The sequence below is a fragment of the Monodelphis domestica genome, chromosome 2 (genome assembly GCF_027887165.1).
Source record: "Monodelphis domestica isolate mMonDom1 chromosome 2, mMonDom1.pri, whole genome shotgun sequence".
NCBI lineage: Eukaryota > Metazoa > Chordata > Mammalia > Didelphimorphia > Didelphidae > Monodelphis > Monodelphis domestica.
Window position 1 is genome coordinate 466,857,653 of NC_077228.1, and position 16,165 is coordinate 466,873,817.

General features: G+C 35.9%; 1 protein-coding gene across 2 annotated transcripts in view; it reads left to right on the forward strand.

The window, feature by feature from the left end:
- MFSD14A (major facilitator superfamily domain containing 14A) overlaps window positions 1-16,165 on the forward strand; it is a 53,811-nt gene that overhangs the window by 35,079 nt on the left and 2,567 nt on the right. For both annotated transcript variants that reach the window (XM_001372092.5, XM_007485027.3), the window contains 6 exons: window positions 3,976-4,194; window positions 4,714-4,827; window positions 6,189-6,260; window positions 8,718-8,830; window positions 9,891-9,988; window positions 15,755-15,918. In XM_001372092.5, the coding sequence (XP_001372129.1) occupies window positions 3,976-4,194; window positions 4,714-4,827; window positions 6,189-6,260; window positions 8,718-8,830; window positions 9,891-9,988; window positions 15,755-15,918 (780 nt within the window). The remainder of the gene's footprint in view (window positions 1-3,975; window positions 4,195-4,713; window positions 4,828-6,188; window positions 6,261-8,717; window positions 8,831-9,890; window positions 9,989-15,754; window positions 15,919-16,165) is intronic.

Below are 16,165 nucleotides of genomic sequence, written 5' to 3' on the forward strand. Positions count from 1 at the left end.
TTAAAGAATATAATTTAAAAAATTTACTTAACAGAATTTTAAACTTGGGGAATAATGGTTTTTTGACCTATCAGAAACTAATGAATTAATCCATATTAAATCACAATTTGTTTATTCCATCTTGCCTTGGTTGTTACTACAGTATTCTCACATTCTTTATGATATCCTAAATACTTTGTAAGTGACTAATGTCCAAAAATTTATTCTTTATATGTAATTATGTTCTTTATTCTTTAAATGCAATAATTGTTCATTGAAGATTCTATCAACCATTGAGTTTAGAAACAGAATGGTCCGCATTTTTTAATATCAAGATGGATTTCCCTAAAAAGGTAGTGCCTGAGCTAAATTTCTAAGGTGAAGTTGAAGAGGGATTACATTTTAGGCCTTGGGGGAGATAGGAGATAGAAATGCTCAGTTTGGGAAATAGCTAGTAGGCCTTTGGGGCTCAACTGTAAAATATATAAAGGATACTAATTTAAGAGTAGTCCTCAAAAGTATTAGGTTGGTGCCAAATTGTGGAATATTTTAAGGACCTAGATGAATAGTTTGTATTTTAATACAAGAGGCAAGAGGAAGCCACTAAAGATTTTTCAGCAGGAAGACTTGGTCATAGTTCACTCAGTCAATAAACATTAAGCTTTTACTATGTGCCAAACACTGTGCTAAGTGCTGAGAATGCAAAAGAAAAGGAAAAGATAGTCCCTACTCTCAAGAAGCTTATGATCTGAGAGGAGACAACATGCAAACAAATATGCAGATCAAGCAAGAGGGAGAGTTTGCTTTGTGGTATGTGTGTGTATGTTTATGTATATATACATACATATATAAATATGTATATATGTATGTATATATATATGTGTGTGTGTGTAAAAAAGAAATAATTAACAGAGGGAAGGCACTGGAATTAAGGGAGGGGGTTGATGAAACTTTCTTCTTTAACTCCAGTGCCTTCCCTCTATACATACACAAAGTAGACTCTCTCTTTCCAGTAAAAAAAAAAAAGGATTTTAGTCGGGACTTGAAGGAGTAGAGGAAAGAAAGCATTCCAGATATTAGGAATAGCCAAAGAAAGTGCAGGAGATGGTGTGTCTTATTCATAGAAAAGCCAGGAGGCCAATGTTCCTGGATCAAAGAGTTCACATTGGGGAGTAAGGTCTAAGAAGACTGGAAAGGCAAGAGGGGCAAGTTTATGAAGTGCATTGAATGCCAAGTGGAACATATTTTATTGATCATGGAATCAATAGGAAGCCACTGGAATTTATTTAGTAAAAGAGTTGAGATAGACCTGTGCTTTAGCAAAATCAATTACATGGCAGAATGGATGGTGTATTGGAGAGGGATGTCAACTTGAGGCAGGCCAACACTCCAGCAAGCTATTGCAGTAATCCATGTGTGACCTGTGGGCTGGTACTGTCAGAGGAGAGAAGAGAATATATTCCAGAGATGCTGTAAAGGTGAAATTGACAGACTTTGGCAATAGATCAAATATGGAGGAGTGGAGTAAGAGATAGTGAAGAGTCCATTGTGATTGCTAGGTTGTATGAGGAACTAGAGGATGTTGTTGCCCTCTATAGTAATAGGCAAGGCAGGTAGTGGGGATGTTTTAAGGAGAAAGAAACAAGTTTGGTTTTGGACATGTTGAACTTAATATATCTGTTGGAGTTCATGATGTCCTAAAGGCAGTTGGAGATGCAACATTGGAGGTCATCAGAAGGTCTGGGATAGGATACGTAGATTTAAGAATCATCTGCAGAAATAGTAATGAAATCTATCTATGGTCGATGATGAGATCCAGTGAAGTGTTGCAGAAAGAGAAGAGAAAAGAGCCCAGGACAGAATCCCAAGGAATAGCTATGGTTAGAAGTGTGATCTAGAAGAGAATCTACCAAAGGAGAAGAAGGAACAGTCAGGTAGGTAGGAAGAGAACCAGGAAAGAGTGATGTACTAAAAATCTAGAGAGAAAAGAGTATCAGGTAGGAGTGATCAGTTGTGGAAAGCTGCAGGAAAAATGAGGAGGATAAGGTTAGAGAAAAGGCCTATGCCTTCAGAAGATTTTTGAGAAGGATATGGAGGATATGTTAAAGAAAGGAGGTATTTGAAGGAGAGAGAAAAATTAATAGACAGGTGAGAAATTAAAAAGGCTTAAAATTTATGAGTAGTTATATTTGTAAATACAGTGGAACAGATATGAAAATTTTGATGTGGCATCTAATTAAATGTGGAGGAAGAATCAAGGATTTGAGGTTATGAACCAGGATTACTGGAAGAATGATGATGCTCTTGACAGAAATAAGGAAATTATTATGATCTTTCCATTCAATGATAATACTTCAATTAAATTTATTAAATATTTCCTCCTGTTAATCTTATCATTACCCTAATCATGTCAGGGAGTAGCCCGTTCCTAAGCTAAAAGGGCCTTTTCTTGTAGAAACTAGTTAAGCTTTCAGTAAGAATCACGTGAAACTATTTCAATATTGATTAGACCAAGGACTTAAGACAAAAATAATTTCTTTTTATTAAAATCTTGTCATATATCTTTGAATCACTATTGTATATCAGTTCCAAGGCAGAAGAGTAATAAGGACTAGGCATTTGGGGTTGTGACTTGCCCAGGGTTATACAAGTAGGAAGTGTCTAAGACTGGATTTGAACCCAGGCCTGGCTCTCTCCACTGAGTCACCTCTCTGCTCCTGTAATAATTATTTTGTAACATGTAGTCTAAAGAGACAATGAGGAGAGAATTAGGGGAAGGGGACTTCTTATGTTTACATAGCACAGTTTCATGTCAGCTTGTTCATGTAGTTATCCTATATAAGGACCAGACCTTACAGCGTTACTGTGGGTCTGGGACAGGATGAGAGAAATGAATGGGTTTGGGATTAGGAGGGGGCAGCACAAGGCACAGATGGTGCATCATGGCGAAGTTTATTTCATTATAGCTAGTATTTTATAGGGCAGTGTTAGGTAAGCTAAAGGATTAGGTAATGTTTTTACATGAACAATGGTTAGTAATGATTTACAATCTTAGTACAATGACTTAGTTTACCTCACTGAAGCTTAGACAGAGTTTTGTATAGGCTGATAAATCAATAAATCAGTGTGTAACCATTTAACCCAGACTCATAGAATCCCTGCATCAGTTGTTTCTTGGAAGGACATGCAGTTTCTCCAGAGTACAGCAGGGAGGGGCTGAGTGACAGGCCCAGATTATGGCTTTGCTTTCACTGGGGTCTACTCTCACTACGCAGGGCTACAGTTGTATATAATGTCTTTTTTTGGGGGGGGGATGAATAAAGAAGACATTTAGATGTCAGTAATCCAGTTGCTTTAGGGGTGGGAAGGGCAATGTTCTAAATAAACTAAAGGGATTCAGCCCATCATAATTTGTTTATAGTCAAATCAACTAGCATTTATTAAATACCTATCTTGTTTCCAGTTATTGCTATTAAAACTCATTTCTGCCCTTAAGCCATTTCCTTAAGAAAGGCCTTTTGTTCTTGATCTCACTGACCTAAAGAGACAAGTGACAACAGCATTTTTATTGTGCCTAAAGTTTTGCAAAGTACTTTACAAATAATACCTTAGTTGATCCTCAGCAACAACCATTTTACTTAGGAAACTGAGGAAGAGAGATTAAATGCCATCCTTACTATCATAACTAGTGTCTGAAGCTAAATTTGCAATCTTCTTAACTCCCAAATCCAACATTATACACCCATACTACCTATTTCTAGAGAAACAGAGAAGATTTTTTTTTAATGTGCTTCCTCAAAAGAAAATTTTTTTTTGCAGTGCATCATTGTATCTGTATTGGTACACATTTAGCAAGGAGTTGAGGAAGTAACAGAATTTGCAAGAGAATATCTTCAGTATATTAGGGTACACAGTTACTTTGTAAATAAGAGTTTGTATTTCTCCCATCCAGCTCATGGTGAGATTTCCTAAGACTTACTATTTCATCTCTTTTAGGTTTCAGCAACTTTTGCTGCAAGTTTAGTAACCAGCCCTGCCATCGGTGCCTATCTTGGACGAGCATATGGGGACAGCTTAGTAGTAGTCCTTGCCACAGCTATTGCTTTGCTAGATATCTGTTTTATTCTCGTTGCTGTGCCAGAATCATTACCAGAAAAGATGAGACCAGCATCTTGGGGAGCACCCATTTCCTGGGAACAGGCTGATCCCTTTGCAGTAAGTGACTTCTAAAAGCGATTTATACCCCTTCTGAAAAAGTGAATGGCATGAATGTTAGATGTTTGGGTTTTGGTTTTTAAAGTTCTAAGGTCTCCCAAACTGGGTTAGCAGATGAATTGATATTCTTACCTATTTGGAAGTTCTCTCCACCCATATATATATTTTAACCTATTCATGTCTGCCCCATCTAGTGTGACCCTTGTCTAGGATTTTCCTATTAAGTTTACCATAAAGTGTTTACCCAACATGCTTGAAGAGTTCCTCACTCTCTCCTGACATCTTAAGGGTACCAGTGGAATCCTCTGACTCTCTATCCCTTATCCATTGTCATATTATTTATTATTGTTCAAAAAACCCTACTTACCTCTATAATAAAGTTAAGAATATACTAAATTACTAGAGTAGCCAAAAGGACAGGTTTGTTTTTATAAAAGTCTGCCAAAGCTTATCTTTACATAGTAAGATTAACTGAATATTTTGATTTAAGACTTTATACCTTTTTCTTTTTTGTTCTAGTCATTAAAGAAAGTGGGCCAAGATTCTGTAGTGCTGCTAATTTGCATAACAGTATTTCTCTCTTACCTACCTGAGGCAGGCCAATATTCCAGCTTCTTTCTATACCTCAGACAGGTAAATAATTCTGCCAAAGTAGAATTTTCTTTTTTTTTTTCAACATTACATACTTAATATTTAACCACTACCAAAGAGTTGTTTTAAGAAGGGAGGCATTTCTTCCCTGCCATAGAGTTGCAAATTTTGGTTATAAAAACAATATTAGTTTTTATAAATAGCATTTTATCTAGCTAATACTGTTGATCATTTTTCATATCTCCTTTTGCAAAATGGGGGTACATTCTTTTATATACAATGATGCTACTAAATTTTTCTGGAAAGATTTGGGCTATGATCCATCTATCGCCTTCTTTATAGTGTTATTTAGTGCATGAAACCATTTATATATGCCTAGTTCCTTTGTGACCAATAGCTGACATTTGAAGGGTATCTGGACAGGAAAAGCATAGATATGTTTTGTCTTTCATCTGTAGTGAAGCCGTCCAATGACTTCAAAAAGTTCCTAGTAGGTAGAACACTCAGAAAGGGGGACCAGGGACTAAGAGACAAATGGGTTATAGGTTAAAATCTAAGGGAAGGAGAGCATAAGGTGAGAAGAAAGACACATAGACAAAGAAAGTTCTGATCTGAAGTAGTCAAACAGCCGGTTAACTCTGATGGAAAAGAACTTAACTAACTCTAAGCCCAATATATTGGTCTTTTTATTGGGGTAATACAGAGTAGGGGGAAGGGAGAATGATAATCAGGTGGTCTGATACATTAACATAATTGTCACAAGATATCAAATGTGGGATCCTAAGACTATAGGTATTGCTAAGGCCCTGACCTGGACTTCATATGGCCTAAGGCATCTAAGCTTGTTTGATACAGATGTTAATTGATTGTTATTGGCAAAACTAGGAGACTTGAGATAGTTGGTCAGCCTCAGGGATGGATTAGGAATTTAACTTCATTAAACTTAAGGTTATGGAGATCCATCATTAGCATAATATGAGTGCCAGCTTTTTGAGCACCCCTAAAATATTATCAAGATTAGTATATACCTGGACTCCTACATGTATAGAGTTTAAATGGAGAATGTTAGCTTTTACAGAACACTAGAAAAAGGATATTTGTTTTACAAAATAGACTTAAAATGCCTGTTTTGAAATAATTTCCAACTATTTTCTCCGTATCACATAATACATTACTAGCATCCTCTAAGCCAGAGTCTCACAAGTAAATTAGGCATTCTTGGAAGTACATTAATTATTTCAGACCTATAAAATATTCTTTCAGTTCAATAAACATTTTTTTGAATGCCTATTATGTGCCAGGCACTGTTTCAGAGACTTCTAATACAATATAGTATTTATTATGCTATTGTGTATTATGGTATTGTATTACTATCTATTAACATACACTTTTTAAAACTCTAGATAATGAGATTTTCACCAGAAAGTGTTGCAGCATTTATAGCTGTCCTTGGCATTCTTTCCATTATTGCACAGGTAAGTTCTACTTCTCAACATCAGGTTAAATGTCAGATGTTAAGCTTTTTGAACTATACAACAGCAGAATGCTACAATTAGTTGAGTGAGTATTTTGGAATGGTGTGAATAGTCAAGGAACCCTGTGTTTAAGTTATTTAATTAGCCTCGGTGACCCAATTTCATCTTTTGTAAAATTAGGAGATTTGAGTCTTCTAGGGTTCTTTGAGTCTTCTATAGTTCTAAGTCTATGATTCTTGTCACCAAGGGAAAGGATATACTGCTAACTTTCTGAGGGAAAATATTTTAACTAAAAAGCAAAGTCAATGAGTTAGGAAAAAGACTAGCCTTGCATTATTTTAAAATCACATACACTAAGTAAGGGCTGTTAAGGGGCTCTCATTGTGTATAACATGCCTATGATAGAGAAAAGCAGAGTTATATGGTAATTTTGCTGATACAGTTTATTGCACTGATCTAGAAGTGGGTAACTCATATTTCTGTCAGTGTCCACTCACCTACTGAAGAGGAAATCAATTTCAGGACATGGAGCTTTGATTTTTGTTGTGATCTCCTTCGAATTCAAATTACAGTTAAACAATAGAAGAGAGTTGTTTTGCTTCATTGGCTTTAATTTCACTTGTACAAGGCTGCACATTTATTAGTAGAGAATTAAAGGAGGAAAGCCTAAAATTCAGTCTCATAGCTAAGTGTCTGTAGCTAGATAAAAATAGTCAAATTTAAAATCTAGTCCTAGGTACCAGCTAAAAATGGCAGGCTTCAATTTAGCTCCTGAGAATTTTGCACATTAAATCACAATCTGTGTTGTCAAGATGATTTAGAGGTCATCTCCAACCTATGCCTTAAATTATTAATGCTAATTAATGCTAAATTTATCATTACAGTAGGAATAGAATCTTACTACAGTATCCCTAATAAATAGAGCACAGATGTTGGAAGAACTTGGTATCTACTAAGCCAACTGTTTCTACTTGTGAATGGTTCTGATTAAGAAGTCTTTCCTATTTTAAGCAGACTTGCCTTTTTATACTTTATTTATTTTTTTTTTAACCCTTACCTTCCGTCTTGGAATCATTACTGTGTATTGGTTCCAAGGCAGAAGAGTGGTAAGGGCTAGGCAATGGGGGTCAAGTGACTTGACCAGGGTCACACAGCTGGGAAATGTCTGAGGCCAGATTTGAACCTAGGACCTCCCATCTCTAGGCTTGGCTCTCAATCCACTGAGCTACCCAGCTGCCCCCAACCTTTTTGCACTTGAAGGTTCTTTCAAAATCATCTAAGACTTCCAAAATTTTGTTTATTTATGGATTCACCGACCTCTTGGAGTAACTGGTTATTCTAGGGGTTTATGACTCAAAGGTTGGAAACTACTCATCTGTTCAACCTCTTCATTTTACAGAGCTGCAACCTGACCTCCAAACTTTGATGACTTGCCCAGGGTCACACAAGTATATGTGACAGAATCATCACTTTATCTAGATCCATTAACTTCAAAATCCAATGTTTTTTCTACTCTGCTTCTTCCTTACATTGTACCTCAGTCTACCTTTTTTGTACCTTAAAGCATAATTCATTTCCCATGATAGCTCTCTAGGTTATTGGCCCCTCCCTGCCTCCCAGTTTTTCTTTTCATGAGCTTTGTGTATCTAGATCTTTTCACAGATCAAGGTATGGCATGCTCTCTAATACTTTGATTAGTCAACACCTGGATGTTTTAAAGTTTTCATTGTCTTTCCTAAAATGTTAGAATACATTCCTTTTATGTCCTGGAGCAATCTATTCCCCTGTCTGAGCCCAAGCTTCCTGTCCCATAAAAGAAAAGGAGCTCCAAATTTAGACACTTCAAAATCCTGTCAACATGTATGAAATTTTCTATGCTTTTTTTTTCCATTTTTTAAATGAGAACATCTCTTGCCTGGAATTAATCTAACATGAAAATGCTTTATATCTTATAAAGTTCTACAACATAAAGTTATAATGAATATCATTTTGCAGTTTAGCTTTAAAGTGTATACCTCTGTTAAAATAGTAAAACTTACTAAACTAACCTTCCATTTTATGTGGACACTCAATGTATAGACTGTACTATTTTCCTTTTATGATATTTTTTAGTGTTTTCTTTTTTGTTAGTCTGTTTGTTTTACCAAGTAGACTTTTTATTCAATAAGTTTGGAGCCCAACTTAGGTGCTAGTGCACAATAGTCTGCGAAGTAAAAAAACATTGCATAGCAAATGTGAAATACTTGATAGTCTACCTTTCCTCTGAATCCATAACCTTGAAATCAAAGGAAACTTTACCTTTATCTCTGCCCTTCAAAGTATTATAAAAAAAGTATTACAAAGTATCATAAGTCCCTGATAATTGTTGCTAGAAATGTACACTGAAGTGATAAGATCATTAAAATTACTTAACGGTTTATCTAAGAAAAAGTTGCTTAAAATTTTTTTTTTCCCCAGACCATAGTATTGAGTTTACTTATGAGGTCAATTGGAAACAAGAACACCATCTTACTGGGTCTAGGATTTCAAATATTGCAGCTGGCATGGTATGGCTTCGGCTCAGAGCCTTGGTATGTATTTCTACTTTAGATTTTATTTTTAGTGTAACTTATCTGAAATTAAAACTTTTTAATGTATTCCTTACTAAAGATATTATTTTCTCTCAAAATGGGTGCAAATCTTGATTTATTTGGGTTTTCTGTAATACAGTTTGAGGGATAGAAAATTTATACTTTGCAGATAATTGATTGGCTGAGCCTTTGAGCTCACTTTAAGATCCCTAACTCTTTTGGCTCCTAAATAAAACTTAGCTTGGTTTGACATGTCAATTTAAAAAACTACTCTAATAATCTGTTTTATAAAATCTCTTAATAGCAAGGATCTGAAAGTTAGTTTTATTGATAGGATTTTTTTTCCACTTAGAAAAAAAGGGATTCACTAACCCCGTTGTTCTTTACTTGGTGGCAAACCAGGAATGAGTAAGAGAAATCCAGTTGCTTTGATCAGAACTTCTATGACCCTCCTCAAGTTTTCTTGCCATAATCTAGTTTTCCTACAGTGAGGTGACCAATGATGCTGGTGTTGGAATGCTCACAGATGCCTTTATTACTTGACTCCATAATTTGCCCTGATGTTTCAATACAACTGAATAATCACATTTTTTTGCTTAGCTTTTATTTGTTTTTGTTTTAGTTTTTAACATAAATCTTATGCAGTTTTGTGGGGAAGGAGGTGGTCTTGACTTTGTTTTTGAAAAGGGCCTAGAGAATGGGTTTCTTAAGCTTCGAGACTTTTTTAATGTCAGATAAGAATATTCACTCAGTATCTTAGGTAACTTCACTAAAATTTTTCTTAAGTGACTCTAAAATTAGCTGACATATCTTCTGGTCTCTTCAGACAGGCACAAGATAGAGTGAACATCTTGAAGAACAGGATTAGTTAATGATCCTTCTGGTTTCAGAGGTTCAGATGTCAGTATGTTCAGAACATGTCAGTATATTCTGTAACAAGCCAAATTTGTTTTTCCTCACACCCTACTAAAAATGAACTAGATTCAGGAATGAAATAAATTCCTTCTGGATAAAAGTATGTCGGATCTGCTGATATTGCCTTTTGGTTTTTTGATTGCAGGATGATGTGGGCTGCTGGAGCCGTAGCAGCCATGTCCAGTATTACATTCCCAGCTGTCAGTGCACTTGTTTCACGAACTGCTGATGCTGATCAACAGGGTAAGTAAGAAGGGAACCAATGTTATAATCAGTAAAAAGCATAGAAGTTTTTTATATGGATTTTTTTCAGTATAGAAAAAGGAATAAGCCCAATATATAGTTTGTCTTCAAAGCCTTTTGGAGAGAGAGTATTCCTAAGCTCCATTTTTGATTAACAAAACAAAGATTAACTATCAAGATACATTCTAGCTTTTTTTTTTTCTTCAAATAGTATAGTTTTCACTAAGGATGTACAATGTGGCAAAAAAAAGTTCTTCCTGTTCATAATAAGCATTTCACGCTTTGTTCTTTTAGATGGTTAGGTATAAGCCAATTCACCCAAACCTCGTAATACCTGTACTAGATAAACTAAGATGAGATTTTGTAGGGGAAAATAAAACTTTATGATAGAGAAGGCACACAGACTCCCCTGACCTCTACCGAATTACCTTCCAAAAAACTATGATATAACACCGCAAAATGAATTTTGGAACTGCATCCCACAAGAAGATAGGGTAAAATAATTTTTCAGTCCAAAACAACATAAAAAGCCACTATGAAAGACCTATTGCACCATGGTGGAAGTGAAGCACAAAGAATCCATGGCAAAATAATCCTTGGGCATGGCTGAATCCAGAGCAAAGGCTTCTAGTCCTCTCAGTCACAGATGAGAAGGGGTGGTTGGACTACTGCTTAGTCCCTTTGCTGACCTTGGGTGCTAGACTTCTTGTCTCATTTCCCGTACACAGAACTAGGTCTCAGGCTGGGAGTGTGGTCTCAGGATAAGAAGGAACATCAGCACACACCAGAGCTTGAGACAGCAGGGAAGCAGGGGACCCTGCAAGGCAGAAAAGAGTGCTTGTGATTACTCAGACCAGCAGACTGGAAGAGTATTAAACACACCTCTCCTTACATCATACTGCCTTGGAAGATCTGAAAACTTGTAGATACCCAGAACCAGGTCTGAAGGCAGCTGCATAAAAAACCTGAAGCCTGGAACAGTGCTTTCTTCACCATAAGTACAGAGGCTGATATTAACAAGTTTTTTTTTTAATTTAAAGGGAAAAAAAGGCTAGAAATTGAGCAAAAAACAAACAAAACCTCAACACTGTTAAGGTAGGATTTGGGGTAAGGGAAACATAAGAGGAAAACATTTTTAAAAATCTGTTTTATTGTTTCAGAAGGGAAAGGAATAAGGGCATAGGGATATACTTATTCTTATAACTAACTATATTAACTATGTTACTAAATTAAAAACTTAACCAAATACCCCAATTCTCACAGCAGGAGTCCAAAATCAAATAGAGCCAGGATCTTGTAACAGTTAAAATTTAGGGGAGATGGGGAGACTGAGGCAGGTAGAAATTAGTTTCTCTCTGCAAGGAGTATTATATTTTTTAGAGGTTTATTAAAGGCTAAAGATTAAGGAACATACAAGTAAGAAACATGTGCCTAGGCCAGAGGCCTAGACAAAATAACCTCACATCACGCAAGAGACGAGCCTGCTCCAAACGGAAGTCCAAAAAGAGCCAAGAGCCCCTCAAAAGCCTTTGAATCAACTTAAATACCTTCTCGATCTCGGTCCAGGTGAGATTACAAGGCATTCTGGGGAAGTGGAGCAAAGGCTCATGGGGATTGTAGTCCTGTATTCGAGTCTATTTTTTACAATCTTTTGTTGTTAGATGTCCAAGTAAGATTGATGCTTCCAGCAGCCAGATAGAGGGGAGAACTCTTTCCACAGTTTCATGACAGGCAAACTCCTCTTAAGGTCTTTAGGAGAGTAAACTAGATCATTCAAGGAGAGCAGACACACCCAGAAGACGAACTGTTGGTCCATAGAATCTTCCAAGATCCATAGGCTCAGGCTCCCGTGTGACCCTTGGTCACATGTCACTGTCAATCATTCCTAGGTTTGCATTTTCAGTTTTTGCAGTTTTGCACATTGCAAACCTTTTCTTTCATCCTTTATCACAACATAGAAAGTTATTTTGGTGACAGAGAAGACCAAAACACAAACTCAGAAGAAGACAACAACGTTGATGCTGCAGTATCCAAAGCCTCCGATAAAAATATGAATTGCTCTCAAGCTTAAAAAGAATTCATGGAAGAGCTCAAAAAGGATTTTTAAAAAACAAAGAAGAAAGAAATGAGAGTGATAACAGGATAATTATGAAAAAAGAATCAACAGCTTAGTAAAGGAGGCACAAAAAAACTGAAGAAATTATTAATACCTCAAAAAATAATGAATAGGCTAATTGGTAAAAGAAGCACAAACATCTACCAAAAAAATACTTCTATAAAAGTAGAATTGGCCATATGGAAAAGATATAAAAATGCACCGAAGAAAAGAACAACTTGAAAGGCAGAATTGGCCATATGAGAAAAGAGATACAAAAATTCACTGAGGAAAACACTTATAGAACCAGGCAAGTTTAAGCTAATGACTCCATGAGACATCAAGAAACAAAGTCAAAAGAATGAAAAAAAAATAGAAGAAAATATGAACTGTCTCATTGGAAGAACTAATCTGGAAAATAAATCCAGGAGAAGTAATCTAAGAATTATTGAACTACCTGAAAGCTATGATCCAAAAAAAGTTTAGATATCATCTTTTAAGAAATTATCAAGGAAAACTGCCCTGATATTCTAGAACCAGAGAGCAAAATAGAAACTGAAAGAATCCCCTGAACACCTCCTAAAATAGATCACAAAAGGACAACTCTCAGGAATATTAGAGCCAAATTCCTAAGGGAGAAAATACTACAAGCAGCCAAAAAGAAATAATTCAGATATTGTGCAACCACATTCAGGATAACACAAGATTTAACAGCTTCTAAAGGATTGGAGGGCCTGGAATATGATATTCTAGGGGACAGGACTTCAACCAAGAATCATTTACTCAGAAAAACTGAGCATAATGCTTTGGGTGGGGAGAGAGAATTGGTATTCAGTGAAATAGAATCAAACATTCCTGATGAAAAGGCTAGAGCTAAATGGAAAATATGACTCTCAAATACAAGACTCAAGAGAAACATAAAAAGATAATAGGAAAGAGAAATCAGAAGACATTCAATAAGATTAAATTGTTTACATGCCTATATGGGAAGATGATTCTTATGACTCCTAAGAACTTTATCATTTGGTCAGTTAGTAGGAATATACATAGGCAGAAGGCAAGGGTTTGAGTTGAATATGCTGAGATGATATTAAAAAAATAAAATTAAGCCATGAGAAAGAAGCATACTTTGGGGGGGAGAGAGGGGAGGGGAAAATTAAATGAGTAAAATGTATATGTGTACAAGTTATTCCCCAAATGATAAATGGTCAAAGGATATGAACAAGCAGTTTTCAGTTATGCAAAAAAATACTCCTAAAAATTTCCTAATAATTAAAAGAAATGCAAATTAAAACAACTCTGAGGTACCAGCCTATACTTATTAGATTGGCTGTTGTGACAGAAAAGGAAAAATGACAAAATTTGGAGAGGATGTAGAAAAATTGAGACACTTAATAAATTTTTGGGAGAATTATGAACTGAAGGCTATAAAACCCGTACCTTTGACTCAGCATTACCAATTCTAGGTTTGTATCCCAAAGAGATAAAAAACAAAAAAGGGAAGGACCTATATGTACAAAAATATTTAAAGCAGCTCTTTCTAGGGAGACGAAAGTGACAGGATATCCATCAATTAGGAATGGCTGAGTAAGTTATAACATATGACTATAATGGAATACTATTGTGCTGTAAGAAATGTCAGCAGGAAGAGCTCAGAAAAACCTGAAATGACTCAAATGAACTGCAGTAGAGTGAAGTAAAGCAGAACCCGAGGAACATTGTTTAGTGACAGGAATTCTGTACATAAACTATGAATAACTTGGCTATTCTCAGCAATATGATCCAAAACAGTACCAAAGGACTCCATGATTTTAAAAAAATGCTATCTGTTTCTAGAGAAAGAACTGATGGAGTCAGTCCAGACCAAAGCAAAATTTTTCAGTTTCTTAATTTTGTTCAAGTTTTCTCACACAAAAAGTATTAATATGGGAAGATGTATTATGTGGTTACACATGTAAAATCTCTTTGCAATTGCTTACCATTTCTATGGAGATGGGGGGGAAGGGAGAGAATCAAGATTCAATTTTCTTTGAAAAATGTTGGAAACTTTTTACATATGATTTGGGGGGAATAAAATTAGAAACAAAAAAACAAGGAGTAGAAAATGAGAATTTAGTATAGCAGAAACAACTTGGTTGCCAAGAGACCTCAAACTACATTCCACAGACCCTGCCACTGACAATGAGCAAGTCATCTAACCTCTCTCAGCCTCATCTGCATAGTGGATGCCCACATTACTATAATAATAATCTGCGAAGCTCTAATGAGAATATATGTAAAGCAGTTTGTAAACTATAAAGTGCTATGTAAATAAATATCAATTGTTAGTCATTAAGAAAGTCCTCAAAATGAAATTCAGTTAGAAAGAAGGAAACACAGTTACCCCAAGAATACAGATATAATGAAAAAGATAGTTCCTGCCCTCAGGGAGCTTAAATTTTAGTCAAAAGGGAGCTGGTAGGGTGAGGAGGACTATTGATGGAAGGGGAAGGGAATGAGCATTTATATAGTGCTTACTTTTTTATAAATACCACATTTGGTCCTAACTACAGCCCTGGAAAGTAGGTGCTATTATCCCCATTTTACAGTTCTAGAACCTGAGGGAAACTGGTTAAGCAAATCGTCTGGGCTCACACAGCTAGAAAGTATTGGGAACTGAATTTGAATTCAGATCTTTCTGAATCTAAACCCAACAACCTGAGTGTCCTCTGATGCAGGGGAAGTGGTTTTGAAGTCTAGAAGTCAGGAGCAAAGCCAGCCAGAGAATATAGGCTGACTGACCCAGACTTCTTCACTAAATAGAAGCCTCAGAAGAAATTCAGCAATGGGAGAAGTGAAGGAGGGGGTATTTCAGGGTGAGGTTGATGTAGGTATGGTTATATATTCCAAAAGTGAGGAAGCCTGAGGCCCTGAAGGGGAGTTGTAGGATGGAATAGCAGCTGAAGTATGGTTTCAGAGTCCATGGTGTCAGGTACAGAAACTCTAGGAACCCCATTTGTGGCATGTTGATCACAAAATCTGACTAAGCACAGAAATTGTTCCATTACTGATTTGTCCAGTCACTTTTAAAAAATGAAGGGCTGCCCTGTCTTAATTTAAAAGGTCATTTGTAGCTGGTTAGGAGAAAGATCAAGTAACGGTTTTCCTTAAAACATAACTTCTGTTGTTTAGGCAAGAGAACTTTTACTATGTTGGGTCATTTATATAGACTAAACCTATCTAAAAATTTTCTGCCCTAAAGCCCATTTAACATATTATTAGATCCTTTTTTATCCCCTTGATCCAAAAAATATGAATATAAATTAATCTTGGGACAAAAAAACCCTTTACAATACAAATTTAGCCTCTTTCCTAACCTTTTTTTCCTCACACTGTTCCTCTTCATACAGATCTATTTCAACCAAACCACTATTTTCTGATCTCGTCTCAATGCTAGAGCACCTTGTGACCCCACACTTATCTTTATTCTTGTTATCTCATTATTCCCTCCCTCTGCCTCCATTGTAAAATCCATAAAGCCAGAGTCTGACTTTCATCTTTTTATCCCCATTGCCTCAACATAAATGTTTGTGAAATGATCATTTAATTCCTGAGGACTAGAATTACAGTATAGAAATGGTTATTTGCCAAAAAGAGAAATGTTCGATGGCCTGTTCTTCTTTACCATTTAGGTGTTGTTCAAGGAATGATAACAGGAATTCGAGGATTGTGTAATGGGTTGGGACCAGCTCTTTATGGATTTATATTCTACATATTCCACGTGGAACTGAATGAATTACAAATAACAGAAACAAATTTAGGAACAAACCAAGGACCTCAGCACCATACCCAAGAGGTATTTTCTTCTTCTTGACTCATTCTAATAAATTTTAATAAAACTTTCATTAGACTGCACTGAAGGACATATTAGAAGAGGTTTGAAGTCCTATGAGTGATTAAATAGAATAATTTATTAGAAAGTCATTATCACAAGCTACTTAGAGCAGATTTTCTACCAAATCGGTTATTTTAATACACTCCAAGTAAGGCCACTTATATTTTAAGACTGAGTATTTTACTAGAAAGTCAGTTATGCCATGGTG